We start from the raw sequence: 17,332 nt of genomic DNA on the forward strand, positions 1-17,332 counted from the left end.
TACACTACACACAGTTAGACTTAGCTTCACCTTGGATAACTGAGTCAAGTAGACATAACTGTGAAACCCTGAAGGAAACTAATGCCAAAAAAAGTATAAGGCAGTTTTATCTTGTGTAAAATGAGGACACGGGGGGGAAACTAAATGCATAAATAAAAAGTACTTCCCAAATCAGAAATATTTGGCAGACACCTTAACCTTCCCTCTTCTCTTTTGAGTTCCTATCACAGACAGGGGCACTGCCAGCCACATCTGGCTTTGACGACCTGAACCTTCTATAAATTTTGTCTTTGTCCTTAAAGCTGCATGGAACCTCAATAATTTCCCTTTCTTCCTCCACTAATGAAAGCAAACTGCTACAAGCTAAAATGAGGAAACAACAATAAAAAGGACTGGTCCCAAGAGCTGCACCATTTCAAAAGATGTTCTGAATACAAATTCAGAGAAACAAAACTTTGTAAGATGATGTACTTGGACAAAAAAAGTCATCCATGGAACAAGTCAACACTTGACCATAACTGAGAACTGCGCTGTCAACAAGTCAAAAATGAACTTGTCTCAGCATGATTCCTGCATTCAGGATCTTTTTGAAATATTGAATATTAAAATCATCTCAAATGAAGAGCAAAAAAAAAAACTTCCTCCCTTTAGCACATGAACACAATTAATAGTTACTCTTCTTTCAGTTTATGCTCCCCAACTCCTCAATACTTTACATTCAAGGCTAAACAGGACAACCTGTGTTCACTGCAGCCCAGTACACTTACTACCTTAACCTCACCCAGTCTCTACAACCACGACTAAAAGCGTCATCAATTTTTATTTCAATTTCCTCATAAGAAAGGAGACTGCTACTTTCCTTCACAGTTCCAAAGCTTAACCACTCTCACTATAATGAAAAAAGTATACCTTTAACACATATTCTCTTTTACAAAAGATTCTACCAAAAATGTTTTGCAACTCTTTTCTACACTAACATCAGTTTTACCAACGTAACTTTAAACCTTTTTGGAACACTGACACCGGAGCTTCACAGCAACATTTTTCAGTATATTTATCTACAATCAAGAACAACAGGGCTGATCTGTACTTCAAATCTCCAGATGCAGCCTGGATTCTTCCTCCTAAATGTGTAACGATGCATTTGGCTCTATGGAGAAAAGGGTATTGGGGTGACAGAGAATACACTTTGCATTCGTGCCTAGGTCACTAAAATATGCAAGTCAGATCTCTACAGTTTCTGTATTATCATTTCTGCCTCCCCCACCCCACAAGTTTCATCTGTAAGGGTTTTACACCTACTTGCAGATTACTGATCTTAATGGAGTGTGAAATCTAATACTGTTTCAGCAGAACTCCAGTAGACAATAAACCAGCTACCTCCGAGATCTGCAGGTGAGCCAGTCTTGAGACATTTAAAGTCAAGTTTAACAATCGTGTATCTACACAACTAGACTACTAAATTTGTAATCTCAGTGACTGAGAGCAAGTTTGACAAAACCTATTGTTTAAGAAAGGCATGCTGACAGAAATATAATTATACTTTTTCCTTGTGAACAGAATTCCCTGTCAGTTTCCAATTTTGCCTGTAACTGACCTCAGGCAACCTGGCTTACATTTATCCAGGTTATCCCCTTTTTGAATATTAGCATGAAACATGAACATTATTTCCATCTTCTGGAATCTCCCTGATATACCAGGGTAGGTTTTTTTGTTTTAAAAAAATCAACAGATGAGCTCTTCTCTTTACAGGGACTGTGGGACAAGTCCAGTTTCAAAATGTTTATCCCTAATAAATGTTGCTTTTAAAATATCCTTTCGTTACTAATGGACTGAAAAGCAGTTCATGCAACAATCATATACTTTTGCCCCTTTCAGGATTCAGGAAAGAAGTTTTTATTGAACACTTATTTCTGCACCATTAACAACAATTTTTTCTTCATCCAGCAACAAGCTTATACAATCAAGACATTTCCAAATGTATTTAAACTTTTTATTTTGGGGCCTGACAACACAGAATCTTCCCTACTATCTCCAGGTTCCATCACCAATGCTGTCTTAATTAATCTGTACTAATTAACCGCTGTCCATCTTATTGCCCATATAGAATTACTTCAGGTTCAGTGGCAACTGAAAGCAGTAGCCAGTAAGGACCCTCATTCTGCCTTAGACCACTGCAATTACTCCTTATTTGAAGCCTCTTAAACTCAAAACAGTTCACACTTGCATGGTTCCACTTAAAACATCTTCCCTTTATGTAACTTCATTTGGCTTTGTAAATGCATCTGACAAGTAAATCAAATCATCATGCACCCTGTTCATACTGTTTTCCAGAATCCAAAAGAACTACAATGCATTTTTGCCCAGCAAAAATCAATGGCAAAACTCAAGCTACTAAGTCTACTGAACTCAAACCACATAGCGGTAATGGTACCTAGAGCATACTCTCCAGTTCTTGAGATTACAGTAGATCCTATCACTCTAGATTCAACAGTAACACACACATAAACTGTATCATGAGGCTCAGAAAGAGCCCCCAAAACATTATGAATCAAAATGGATATAACACTTCAAAGCTTCTCTACAGAAGCCAACCCAGACTTCAATTTCATGCTAATTAGTTAAATTCAGACTAGCTCCAGGCAGAGCCACTCCAGTGCCCCTGAACAGTATCGTACATGGACTGGAGAACTCTAGACAAAAAAAAACAAAAAACCAGAAGATGGTGGCTTACCAATGCAAGTTAAGTGATTTAGTAAGGTAATACAGGGATATTGTTAGATACATTTATCCATAATTATATCTGTACATAGGAACATGTATTATGTGCGTGATTTTATTACAAATTTGTTTATAATACATTATGTTCTGTAAATTAACCCAGTGGAAATCAAAGAACCTGTTCATACAAGAGAACAGAGTACCTCTGTACCACTGGCTGGTACTAGATGAATTGGGTCTAGAGCCATTTGCCAAACATGAGTGGTGCTCAGAGTTGGTAGCATCTGAAGGTAGTTGTCCCATGCCACTGCCCTCCCCCACCTCCCATAATTGTTATAACAAGTTTAGAGCAATACATAGCAACTGATGTAGCAAGGACGTAATTTATAATTGATTAACAAGAAGGGCAAGTATTTTTCTTCATGAAAGGTTACAGACCAGCCTGATTTATCATCCTGGTAAGAAAGCAGAATCTGCTGAAACAGCTGGACAGCAGTGTTCCTTTCTGTTGCCACTGGTTCATTCACCCACTTGCAACAGTTGTTTCACTGATTCTCACATTTACCTGTCAGACTACTCTGAACTAAAACTTCTAACTAAAATGAAACAGGCAGGTTTCAAAGCCACCATCATTAAAAGTATTTTTCCCTACCTGTACTTTGACTGACAGCAATACTCCAAACAAATAACAAAAAACGCAAAGGCCAGAGTATCTGCTTTTACAGTGACAGCCATTGTTTTGGTTTTCTAAGGGAAGAGATGACCTGCTAGAAGACATTTTAATCAAATGTCTTTTAAAACTCATCTAAGAGGCAACACATCTTTATGACTGGCAAATCTACTCAAGAAGCCTGTGTACCTTTAGTATCACAAGTTATTTGTACCATTTCTTCCCCCTTGGCATAGCTAAGGCTGTGTATGCTTAGATTAAAAACAGAGTTGTTTCACATCCTTTGAAGGCTATTTCTTCAAGAGGAGTGACTACAAGAAGAATGAATCAGAAAAACATTTTTGCTAGCTGCATTTCTCCCCTTACTAAAAATATTAATTTTAGGTTGACCCAGTCAAGTAAACTTTCACAATGCCTACAGGGGTTTTTTACCTCTTCTCCATCTCAGTCTACTAATCAGGACACTCAAAAGAGCTTCAAAGCAACAGATTAGGACTAAAAAAAAAAAAATTAGGACAAAAAAAAAAAAAAAAAACCAAAAAAACCCCCAGTTTATTTCAAGCAAAGGATTTAAGATTTCCAGAAAATCCTCATTTCCTGATGTAGTTTAGCTTAAGTGCTTTTGTACAATCCTCTTTTGCAAGACACTGAGTCCATTTGAGACATAACTCCCTGTATGTGGTACAGAAAGACTACAACCAAATACTCAAAGCTAGTAATAAAAAACAAAACCTAAACATTTTTATTAAAACTACTACTGATAGCTAAGTAGCAGAACCAAAGTGTTATTCTTCAGTTAAGTTGTACAATACACATCCAGAAGTGCACAGAACTACATTTTCAGTAAAAACAGGGATGCTACCAGGTAGCCAGCACTTTTGAGTTCACATCAGTACAAACCTAGGGTTCACACTCTAGGTTTCTATTTTTGAGGCACATGAGTAAGATGAGAATTTGCATTTTAGAGAGGGCTTGCATAGCATATGCATATTACAGATACATAGAATGACTAAGGACCTCAAGTGCATTGCAGGTAGAAAACCTCAGGTCATTCAAATGATAAACTAGAACAGGAAACTAAACATTTCAGTCTACACAAGCCTCTTAAAACAGTTTCTGTACAGAACGCAGAACGATGGATTTAAAAAAAAAAAAAAAAAAAAAAAGAAAGTACCTCCTGCCCAGTAAGAAAGAGTAAAAGATCTCCTTCCTCTTCTTCACACATGTGAATTTGGATCACTGTTCGAATGGCAGCCTCAAGGTAATCCCTTTCTGGTTCTGGAGTATAGAATATCTCCACAGGATGGGTGCGACCCGGGATAGTTAGAAGAGGACAGTTATCAAAATAAATCTGAAACTTGCCAGCATCTAAAGTAGCACTCATAACTATAACCTGTAGGTTTGGAGGACAAAAAAAAAAAAAAAAAAAGTTACTCCAAAGGTTAACAAGAACTTGTGAAATGTTACACATACAATAGGTAATAGCAAGAAACTGAACTCAGCTGTTTACTCCGATTTAAGCATGCTTTTATCAGCTGAATACAGCACCCTTGTTATGAAGGTCCAAAAAAAATCCTCATCAAATACAAAAAGGTTAAGCTACAATTATGTTGTTTCTAGTATTTTGTTCAACACAAAGTGCATTAACAATTTCCTAGGGTTATCTTTCCAATACAGATTATCATTAGATCAAAAAACAGTTGATCTACTTTAGCTGATTATAAAAATCAAATAACGGTAAGCACAAAGATATCTTTTTTGGTATGCCTGCAACTAGAAAGATGCTGTGGGCTTCATCATTACTGACCTTCAAATCAGATCTTTGTCTTACAACTTCCTTCAAAACTCCCATCAAAATATCAGTAGCCAGTGTTCTTTCATGGGCCTCATCAAGAATTATAACACCATAGCGCTCCAGCAAAGGATCATTCATCGCTTCACGAAGTAACATACCATCAGTCATATACCTGAACACAAAAAAAACCCAATGTCAACACATTTTATTTAATAAGTCTGATACAGAATCCTCTTCGGTATCATTCACTAGGTTGCTTGAACTAAGCTTATAATCAACTTTTTAAAAATAGAAACATCAGTAAACTATTTCCAACAAGGTAACAAGCCCATTTTAAGTCTTCGAATAAAAATTACTGTGAGTGTATGTGAAATGTGGAAGTTGGGAGGGAAGCTTTAAAAAAAAAAAAAAAAGGGGGGGGGGGGAACAACAAGGTTTGGCAACATTTATAACTAATTTGTAGACTATTACTGGCAGACTTCCAGGTTACAGAGACAGGAAAAGAAAGGGAAAAACACCCTCTGAAATCCTAGAAATGGTATTTCTGCAATTGTTTCTCCCCTTTTCTGTTTGCAGATCATCTGTTCACTTTTTGCTTTTCCTTCTCAGTTAAATTTCTTTTTACACATTAACTTTATTCCTAGCCTTCAACAACTTGTATGAGCAAAAGAGAAGACATCTTTCAACAGAAAGCACTATTCCTTGAACCACACTATGTGGAATCCTTTTTAACTAAGCGTTCTGAATGTCATCTGCAAATGACATACTGAGTGGGCCTGGTTCCACCTACACAGCACATGAGTCTAGGACAGTTGACAACTAAACCACTACGGATTATATGTCCCAGCGTCAGGTATAGGCCAGTTTTGAAACTTTGTGGTTCTTCTTACTGAAGTAAGTCACTGAACTTCACCAGGATTACCCTGAGTAAGAAGATACCACAGACAAAGGTCAGCTGAAAGCATAATATGAAGCGAAACTGAATGCTGAAGGGCTGTATTCTCAATAGCACCTTAATCATAAAAATACTTCTTCAGATCACCCTCTTCTTTATGGATCACTTAAAATTAATTTCCATAAGGTGCAGCAATTTCTTTAGGAGGACTGACTAATTTTCAATTCTACACCAGCCCCACACCTCAGGTTTCCCTCAGCTCATGCTATAGATCCTGTCTCTCTTCTCCACTCAGACATAGAAAGTGCCTGGCCATAGATTCACTCCCCTCCTCATTACTCCTTTCATAACTCTGCTCACACCCTTTACCACCCTGTGATTCCCCCCACACCCAAGTAGGCTGTGTTATACCTTTACCTGACAGTTGCCATACTTACTTCAAAATGGTTTTTGCACTACTGCAGTCTTCAAATCGAATAGAGTAACCAACCTCCTGGCCCAGCATGACATCCATCTCATCAGCAACCCGCTGTGCCACACTCATTGCAGCTACTCTCCTAGGCTGGGTACATGCTACTCCCCTCTTTGGTCCAGGTAATGAGCGCATGTAGTCAACACACCACTGAGGGATCTGTCAAGAATAAAATTCAGTTTTAAACACACTTCAAGTGGCCAGATGTAATCTGTAACCTTTGTATTGTATCAAATAAAGTTAGTTATAATTCCACTGAGATGCTGACTGCATACACAAAAATATCCAAAGCATGAGAGCAGATAGACTAGTTAGTTGGACCCAATGCCACTAAATAAAGCACACTCACATTAAGCATGTACATAACTGTCTTGGAAGTTATCAAGGAAATACATAGGTTCACAGTACGCTTAACCACTGTTAAATCAGTACCTTATACAGATATTTAGCAGCAGTCAACATGCTCCAAAACCACCAAAATTAAAGTTAACACTCAGAATTTTGAGATCTGTAGCACAGTTTGCTGTTTTACAGTAAACAAATTATATTTTTGGCTTTAAAAAGTAATGCTTGTTAATACATTAAGCAAAAAGAATTTAGTGATATAAAAATTGTCTTAGCTAGGAATCACAACAAATAAAATGAACAAATAATTAGTTATGTTCATTTGCTTAATTATTGTTCTTTTAAAATTTTATCAACCAGATATGAAACCCTTATGTTTGTTTTTTTTCCTATGTTAGCACTCATTTCGTTTGTCAGTCAGCATTTTCTGCTCCTGTTAGGAATCTGGAAACAGTAAGAATCATCCAAAATAAAAAGCTTTATTCAGAAGCATTTCTAAGGCAAGTAACAGTGTGATGAAGACAGAATATTCTTAACATGTTCTCAGTGTGACATTTTATGAGGAGACATCTCCAGGCACAACTAGTTCCAAGTCTACAGATCAAAAAATCCACTCCTCCTTAGTAACTGCTTTTCAAGTATTCTTAAAAGCTCACATTTAGAGAGGGGGGGGGGGGGAACTTTATACATTGCCCCAATAAGGAATAAAGGAAAAGCAATGTGATTTAAACCAGGAAAATTTTTCTTCTGGAATACTGTATTTCCACAGCAAAACGGACATAAAGGAACACTAAAACATACCCACAAGCAGGCAAGTGTAGACTGTAATGAGAAACTTTTTTTTTTAGTGGAGAACATACTTCCATTATAACTACAAAAAAAAAAGCAACAGCTATCGCAATATGACAGGAGACTACTAGACTGCTGAGAAGAAATCAAATTTCTGAAAACACTATTCAAAACTAAAAATAATAGCAGTTCTTGAACACTGATAGCATGAACCTGAAACCCTATCCTGTAACATATACACACTCCCCTAACATGCAGTGTAGAGAAAGGAATTTGCTGCCCAAGTCACTAATAAAAACTCAACTCTAAACATATTAGGTGAAGCTTCTTGACTTTCAACAGAGCAGGTCCTGAAATAAACTTTAAAACAGCAGGTGTTGGGCCATGAAATAAAAATAATTTAGAAGTGGTTTTCCAGTAAACAGCAAAACCTACAGCATTTGGTGTCAGATGAAAGAAAAGGGCTACATAGACTTCAACGTGTTAAGCTGATTTAGATAACCACCAGAATACATTTCATGTCCAGCTTTAAAAGACATAACACTAGGAAAATGGCTGTGCCATACTACATTTTCTACTTCAGTCATGACCAGGAATATACTAAACACTTCTTATCATCTGGTTCTTATAAAATCTAACAAAGTTAACTTGACTGATTAAAAAAAACCCACAAGTCACCAAAAACCTTGACTTTCCTTAAAAAAAGCCATTTGATCAATATCAAAAGCATGAGGAGTAGCTTTAGTTTGCACCCTTTAACCTCAAGGACTTTCTCAATTAAGAGAGATTTCCAAATATAACCCCTGTAAACAAGAGGAGGTAGGGACTACATATACAGTGGCCTCTAAGATCAAAGATAAATGCATTGAGGGCTGTTAAAGACTATCCCAAAGTCAAAGGCAAGCCATGTTTTTCAAGGGATGCGGGGCAAGAGAGAGAACAGCACTGTCCTTCTGGCTTTTCTGAGCCACTTCAATTTATTGAAAAATTTCCCTGTTAGAAGTTACATGGTAGAATTCTCAGAATTTTCATAAGTTGAAAAGATGTCAGACTTTTACCCCCATCAATTCTTTTGTGGACTGCAAGAAGAGCAGATTAAGCTATACTCTGAATCACCTTGCATCTGAACTTCACCTGCCAAGAAAACTTGCTGACCAAGTGGCATCCCTGACATTACATCAACAAACACCCTATCTTTTATAGTTAAGGCTCTCAAGTGAAAGCAGATGCTACTCTACTATTCCATCTACAGAAGAAATTTAAATTATTATACCAGCACCACATATGATCCCACATTTAAAGCGGAGCACACATTGCAATTATAGCAAGTACTTAACCCCCTTCCAAAAGAAATTCAACACACCATTCCACCACTGACCATATTCCGAGAGCAATTAAAGAAAACAGTTAACTTAGATGGTTAAGTTTAAATTACAAATCAAGCCACCGCAAATACTGAAGACTTGAAAATTAATGGTCTTGGCTTCCAATATACCTCTTCAGCGCTTTGGGTTTAAGTCTATGTGGAACAAGACTTTGAGAAAAGTTTTATCTCCTGTTGTTTCCATTGTCAAAGCCAAGCATTTCCAATCCTGGGTGGTCTACAAGACCAAAGGGAAAATGTGCACACAATAATCACAGAATGGACTCAACAGGCAGCAGCTTACTCTCAAAAAGATGGTCTACTACTATATAGCCTTCTACTATCACCATGAAAGGGAAGACGGGAGTTTTGGAAGAACAATTCATTATATATTTCAAACAATGCCAACTTTATACCAATAAAAGCAAGCATAAATAGTTCATGTACACCTTCAGTTCGAGAATTAGAGGGTTTCTTAACCACAGATAATTACTTATCTTGCTCTGATCAGTGAATGTAAGAAGAAAAACAACCACCCCGAACTCGTTTTAAGACAGCACTTGATCACAAAAAGGATGTGACACTATCACATGCAAAACAAGGTTTTCATTGAGTGGCAGCAGGATTATTTTCAGTGATGCGTTCCTACAAAGACATTCTCAATTGTTTCAAAATGTAACTGCAATCTCATAAGAGAGAATTCAGAGGAAGCAGTACAGCTTCTAAGACAGCTTACATGCTTTTGGTATCTTAAATCCCACTTTTAGGAAATATCCCCTAGGTTTCTTAAGTCCTTTCAGAAAGTAAGGGGTAAAGTAGCAAGACAATTCAGGAAAAGCTTTATGCCCATGGAATGACATGACAGTAAGATGTATTTGAAGTTTAAGGCAGATACTAAGAACATACACCCTTCAGATCTTCAAATTCTCTTATACAACAAGGGATTTTGTTTTCACATAGATAAACACCAATTTTTTTTTTTTACATGAATGTTCAGAGTACTATCTCTTCCAAGTAACTATATAATCAAACTTTTCTGAAGAATTCTATAAAATCCCAGTCTCAGCTTATACATGTTAAAAAAAGCAATACAGATAATGCTGTAAGGTACCTTCCAAACAAGATACTGGTTCCTACAATTTGCAGCCAGAAGGGCATATAACTTCAAATATTCAGGCACAGCTATAAAAGGTATCCAATGTACTACTATGTCCTTCACATTTTGTCAACATCCAAATTTTATTTAACGACTAAAAATTTATTTCTGTAAGACTAACTGTAAGTTAGCTATAATCCATTTTATAAAGACTAAAATATCCTTCAGTTTTTATTTTCTGCCTAGTTAAAAGGCATCTATCAGATTACAGAACAAAGAACTTTTTTACATCACTTCTCCACACAGATTTTAAACAGCAAACCAAAGGATAGATTAAAGTTTTGAGAAGTTTGTCCTTCTACAGATACACAGTGGTATGCCTTATATCTTAGATTTTCCCTGTTCACTGGTCCCCAAAATTCTTAAGGGTTAAGGAGGCTCTGCAGATCTGTTACCACTATTTTCAGCGCTAAGGAAGATTTTTAAAGCCATACATCTACAAAAAAATATATGTGATTTTAACTACAGCACTGGAAAGCTGTATGACCTCTGAGAATTTTCAGTACCAAGGAAACACAAGTCTTTTCCTCTCAAGTTTGAATATCACCAAAACGTGATCCAATCATACCATGTCAGAATTCTATCTGACATTTCAATTCCCTTTAAGTTCGTATCTGTAGCAGTAAGTTTCATAAAACACTAACAAGTCTCTACTTCTGTAACATTTTTCCTACTTTCCAGCTGCTATCTACACAAACAGCTACATAAACTATTTGGAACTATCACCTCAGTTTGTGGAGTTGTGTACTCAGTTAGTAACACACCTATCTAGCCATTAAAATATCTTTATCTTCCTTTACCAAAAAGGTTAACTACCAATCATAAAGCCTAACAGAAGCAGGGGCCAGAGAACAGGACTGGACTGCAAAAGGGGAAAATGCTGAAAGATTCTTCTCACTTTTGTATTCATTAAGCAAATAAAACATTCATCAAATTAGTTTTGCTCACAATTTGTGAGGTGTTCTTACACAATGAATTTCAAGAAACCAAAGCAAGTTTCACCCACACATCTAGCAACAGTCTCAACCTTTAAAAAACTGCAGCATCATATAAGAACTCACCTGTGTTGTTTTACCAGACCCAGTCTCTCCAACCAGCACAAATGACTGATGCCTTATCAAAATATCCGTAAATCTTTCTTTATATTCCCAGACAGGAAGTTGTAGCCTTTTTTTCAGGATGTCATAATACCGTGGTGTATGTGGTAGATTTGTGAAAGGGTTAATACTGTGTGGAATCATTGCTGGTTTTATAGTTGGTAACCCAGCAGCCGCATAATACGTAGAGTTAGATGTAGGTCGCAAATCTTTTTCCTTGTCCCTTTCTCTGTCACGATCTCTATCTCTGTCACGATCCCTGTCACGATCTTTAGAACGGTCATCACGGTCCCTGTCCCGGTCACGATCTTTCCTAAAATGAGTTAGGAGACATAGCAGAAAATGAGATGCTTGAATATTTAAATGCAGAGCAAGAATTTAAATACAACTTTAAAGGTATCTAGTACAAAGTGGATATAAACCAAATCTTTCAAAAAGCCTTGCAAACAGCTACATGGAAGGATAAGCATCAAAGAGTAAAGGTATATGATGCATACTGAATATTAAATATACATAGTTACACTCATTGTACACAAGCACTGTGACAGTTCCTCTCATTACAGGCAAGACTGAAGAAAGCTATCACATGAAGAGTACATCATCTTAACCCTCTTCGTTTAATGACTATAAAGAATCAGCTGTACATTCTAGACTTTTCTCACAGTTCCTCCTATCCCTACTTGCTGCTGCTGCAGAAATATAAGAGAACACTAAACAGACTTCTTGCCTACCTAGCAAGGGAATTATGCTAACTTGCAAAAACTAACTCAAGATGATAAGCAAGCCCTGGAAGGAAAGGTTGATTTTAACATCCTACAATTACTTTGTAGCTCTTTTATTCAACGTCTTCCATACAATTCTGATACAATCAACTTCAACATACAGGTTGTTGAGTCTGAAACTTAGACTTAAAACCAGCCACTACAGTTCACAGAATCGTTTAGGTTGGAAAAGACCCTTAGGTTAACGGTTGGACTCAATGATCTTAACACTATGAAGTTGTACTATCTTCTCTAGTATCACCTCCTACCACACACATTGAACAACCAGCATTTATGTATTCCCATTTGTTCCAATTATTAAGTCAAAAGAAGTTCACTGCACTGCAAAAGAAAGACAGTATTATTTTCACTGTAGTTATCCACTCAAATTTCAATCTCTGGCCTCAGTCTTAGTGGCAGTTTTTGATTTTGCAAAACCACGTATTTGTTCTTGCATGTAATCTCACTCTCTCTACAAACACTGAAACACTTGCAAAGAAATCCCCAGTTTGACCCAAAGAACTATAGCTACACGATTCTATTAAAAATCCCAAACTTGCTCTAATTCAGCACTTTGAAATAAGACCTGCTTTAGAAAAACACCTCATCACATTTTAAACAAGTGTAAGTCAAAAGATTACTGGCATCTTTGCCTGCAAAACTGAGGATATACTCAGCTTCAGCTTCTTTTGTGCATTATGTTAACTGAAATACCATCAAAAGGCAAAACAATTAAACTAAGTCAACACCAGCTTTATAGTAAATGCACATAGGAACATTTTTAGGAACAGTCATTAAGGGAAAACAAAACCTCTCCCTCTTCTTTACCAGCACTCGGGCATGCCTGAAAGAGTAGAGAGCATTTCTGAAGAAAACTGTTGGCCAGCACTCCTCTCCACAGTTGTTGGGTTTTTTTAACATGCAGCTGGCATTCAAATGTAACTGGTGCTGTAATAAGCAAATGCCTACCTACAGAGAAGGTGAAGTAACCATGATTATATTAGTACCAATTCTATACATTTTAATTCAAAATGCGCTGCACATCAGAAACAACTACCACTCTTGTTCTTGTATAAACGAATGTAATCTATGCAGACTGTATTTTGCCCCCCACCCACCAATACTTCAACATATTATGGCTTCAGAGCTTGTCACAATAAGTTTTTCTTTTTTAAGAAGGCTTCTTTTAACACAGACCTACTGAAAATAAAGAAGTATTACAAAACACATTGTTTACTGTCACTTACCTAACTCATTTGGACATAGATCTTCCTAAAGCTTTGGACACTGAATTGTCTGAAAATTAAGGCCCTTTTAGATCATTTGCTTGGATCTAAGATACTATAGCTTCAACATTACTAACACAGTCAAATATTGTACAAACTATGTCAGGCAAATACTGCAGAACCCAACAGGTTCATGTTCTCTGGTATGGGAAAGTGACACCTGTTAACTGAAGGAACTAGGCTCCATTATGCTACACTCACTTAACGGTGGAAGAGTCTAACACCATGTATCAGACAGGAATAAAGCTTTGGATTTGTAGCTAATGAGCTATTCATAATCAGATTTTTAAGTATCTGCTGGTATTGGGATAAACAAGCACATGGTCAGACAGTAACATCATTAATAAGAAAAGGAAATAGAGGTATAAACGCAATTTAAAAACAGTAAAGCCAGGGTAAAATGCAACAAGCTGGTAACAGCACACGCTTCACTGAAGGGAAGAATAAGACACACTATTAATGGGGGGGTTTGGTTTGGGTTTTTTGGTGGAGTTTTTTTGTGTGCACACACACTTCTGAAGGATTTTTATTCTTCACTGCTATCTGGTCAGAGTGTAAAAAAACCACACCAACAATACAAACTATTCCATAACCATTTACTTAAACAGCATGATGTCAGAGGCTTCTACTCCGCAGATCAAGTGTATCTTCAGGTGTGCTTCAGCCTCACATAAACCAGTGTTACTGCTAAAATGAACAGACCCACACTGTTGCCAACCCTTCCCATGTGTTGATATAAGCATGTCGACAGCCTTGTGCAGAACAAGCCCTCCCTAGACCCCCTCCACCAATGTTAATTCTAACTCAGATCAGTTCTCTGATCTAGTCTCCCAAACACGCGCAGCACAAGGGGGAGAGGGCTGCACTGTTGCCTTCTGTGTCGGTAGCAATTTGTGTGGGCTTAAAGCACAGATAAAAATGCAACCTCAAGAACAAGACAGTGGATTAAATGGACTACAAATACAAACCCGACTGGGAAGTCCTGTTAATGCCCCTATTCTCAGTTTCTTCAGTGAACTCTTATAGCTGTTCAATCATACAAATAAGAAAACAAACCTATCAAGTTCTATCTACATTTCAGAAATTAAAAACTGCTTACAGGTTAATCAAGACAGTTGCGTCCCTCTCGCTTTAAAAAAGAGAAGCAGTGGCAATCAGATCTCAGCATAGAAAAAACACAACATATAACATGCCCTCAAACTTCCTCTCTAATACTTATTGTTTTACAGCAGCACTTTTTTTTTTTCCCCTAAAAATGTTTCCCAGTCTCCCATTATTACTGAAACTTTGCAGAAACATCCAGACTCCTTTGGTTGACAAGGGAAAGGAAGAATGACAGTTATGCTGCCATATGAATTTGCTAAACTTTCTACAAATGCAACCTGGCAGTTCTTCATTTATAAACTGTCACATTTAAGTTACTTTTCATTATTGCACAGAGAAAACTGATCTCAAACCCAGAAATGAACAATAAGATAATCATAATTTAATCACATTTATTTTGTGCTTGAATCCCATAAGAGCCTCCATAATCAGAAGGGGGGTGGGGTTTTTTGTTTTGTTTTTCAAGTGAAGTAGTCTGGTCTGCTATCTGCTTTCACTTATGTCCACACCTATACGCACATGGATACAAAAGAAACACTGTAGCAATCACTATATCAGAGGATGAAAAGCATATAAAAATGAAAATGGAAACAAAGGGCATAAGATAAAACCACTGATCACCACAGTGAAAGTCTAAGCGCATCTAATAGAACATCAGTGTTTTTTCTCCATTACTAGACACGGCAATAGTTGATGCAAAAAGGCCAGTGCAGCTAAAGGAGGATTTCTGTTCTATACGTAAAAAAAGTGCAATTAGTCTGAATGATACATCCCACTAACACAGTAACTGTGATGTTACACAACAACAACAGAAGTTAAGCATGTTTGGAAAAACTAACAGTTTTTAAATAGCATGCATGCAATTCACACAAACACTGTAACCAAAAGCCTTCCATACAATCCCCATTTTTCTAAGTTTTTTACTTCATAGATGGTACTTCAAGACTGGAACAAAACAGACGTCATGCTGATGCTTAAGGTTACACCAACACTTACAAGCCTGTTGGCCTGGCATCGTTGCCATGTAGAGCCACACATACCAATACAGGCCTCAATTAAATAGGAACTAAAAACATACAGGGTAACTTGATACAACTTTCATATTTAGTCAGGTGGTCCAGTCTGAATGCAAGATAAACTACCATTCTGCACGTGAACTGGTAACCATCCAAGGAGCTAATTCAGCTTAACCCAGCTCCAAAAACAACTAAATTGCATAAAGGCAATCTCAGCAGAGAGGAAGACATGTACACATACATGCTATTAACAAGAATCTCTCTCTGCATCTTCCTTACAGCCTTCCATAAGCTGTAAAACCAAACTACCCTAAAATAAATCAAGACAATGTATGGCTTGTGCTACATGAATTAAGACTTCCAGTAATGTTAGAAATAATCACACCCAATAATTATCCTTACAGTGACTTGTTCTCAGTCCTATGCCATTTAATGCTTTTATTGGCAGAAGAAGAAGGGACAAAGGGGCACAAGACCAGTTCTTGTATAGTTTTCAGGTGTCATAAAGGTAAAAGACTTCTGGTTAAAAAGTTTTACCACTGGTGGGAACTCATTAGAGTATATACAAAATGGTAAGACTAAGAGTTCAGGATGACAGTAGACAATCGGTAAAAACAATGGCAAATAAAACCATACCAAAACTATAAAACCCACCAACATAGAAACAAGGAAATACTGACCTGTGATTATCTTTATACAACCAACTGTAACAGTTGTACCACATTTAAATAATGCCCCGTTTTGCCATAACCATTTGAAAATATTACAAAAATTTCTACATACAAAAAAGCTGCATATGTACAACTTTTCTACATACACAGAAGAGCTATTTCAAATTCTGGCAAATCAGGCAAAAATGTAATAAAGGAGATAAATAGCTCAATACATTTATTTTAAAAAATAAGGTTATGGCAATCCTACATACAGGAAGCATGTTCAATAATAAACATTCACTTTTGTTTAGCAGAGAAAAATGCATCACACTCTAGGGGCTAAAAACTGAAACTATACAAGCTCACCTTCAAAAAAAAAAAGGCAAATTTTGCAAAGACTGTTTTTCAGTGAACACTAACTGCTATGGTAGACTTTTAGTTAGTGCAAGTTTTGTGAACAAGATTAAGTATTTTTCTTAGTCAATACTCTAGTCCAAAACAATGCTGTTGGACTTTAGAAATGGATTAATTCACAGAAGTCTTTTGTGCTCCAGCAAGAAGGGCAGACTACATAAGTATAGTATTTATTTGTGTGCCTTTAGGCTTCAGAAATTTACTTGAAAGACCCACCTGCCTTCCCCCCCCCGTCCAATTAGAGGGTAAAAGATTATGCAGAGAAGGCTCTAAAACCACTGTGTATAAAACGACCGCACCAGTGTATTGTCTGTATTCCTGCAATTTAATTAACCTTTATGAAAACCTGCTAAAGCTGTGCAATACAGTCCTAAAACTTCAACCTTTGCAAAACTAAGGAAAAAAATACAACCCCTCCCCGATCCCTACCCGAAAACCCATCTCACCGTCGATTCTTACTTGAAGTCAAGCACATCCCTGCCGGTTACTGAGTGAAAGACGTTAACAAAGGAATAACGCTCCTGCCAGGGCAGGCACTAATTATACAGGCAGACCAAACCTCATGCTGACTTCTAGCACCACGTTTGCCAGACCTCTCAAGCCAGAGAGGGGATGAAGGAAACAAACAAAAAACGAAGGAAAAAGAGAAGGAAAAAAAAAAGGGATAAAGAACGAAAAGAACCGCAGACAAAAGCCGGGCGCGGGGGAGTGGGCCGAGCAGCGCGCCGCCCCCGGTTCCGCCGCGCCGGGAGCCCAGCCCAGCTCTCGCCCAAGCGGCTGGGCCGGCGGCTTCCT

General features: G+C 37.4%; 1 protein-coding gene across 2 annotated transcripts in view; it reads right to left on the reverse strand.

Moving 5' to 3' along the window:
- The window catches only part of DHX15 (DEAH (Asp-Glu-Ala-His) box helicase 15), a 47,664-nt gene that overhangs the window by 29,845 nt on the left and 487 nt on the right, over positions 1–17,332 (reverse strand). Inside the window, exons 1-5 of one of the 2 annotated variants that reach the window (XM_010576855.1) lie at positions 16,984–17,083; positions 11,268–11,616; positions 6,519–6,712; positions 5,199–5,358; positions 4,566–4,784 (exon numbers count right to left, since the gene is read on the reverse strand). In XM_010576855.1, the coding sequence (XP_010575157.1) occupies positions 4,566–4,784; positions 5,199–5,358; positions 6,519–6,712; positions 11,268–11,616; positions 16,984–17,012 (951 nt within the window). In that variant the 5' untranslated portion in view covers positions 17,013–17,083. Of the gene's footprint in view, positions 1–4,565; positions 4,785–5,198; positions 5,359–6,518; positions 6,713–11,267; positions 11,617–16,983; positions 17,084–17,332 lie in introns of those variants that run through there. The other variant, XM_010576854.1, reaches the window with a different exon arrangement.

The sequence above is a fragment of the Haliaeetus leucocephalus genome, unplaced genomic scaffold (genome assembly GCF_000737465.1).
Source record: "Haliaeetus leucocephalus isolate CR32 unplaced genomic scaffold, Haliaeetus_leucocephalus-4.0 Scaffold545, whole genome shotgun sequence".
Taxonomy (NCBI): Eukaryota; Metazoa; Chordata; class Aves; order Accipitriformes; family Accipitridae; genus Haliaeetus; species Haliaeetus leucocephalus.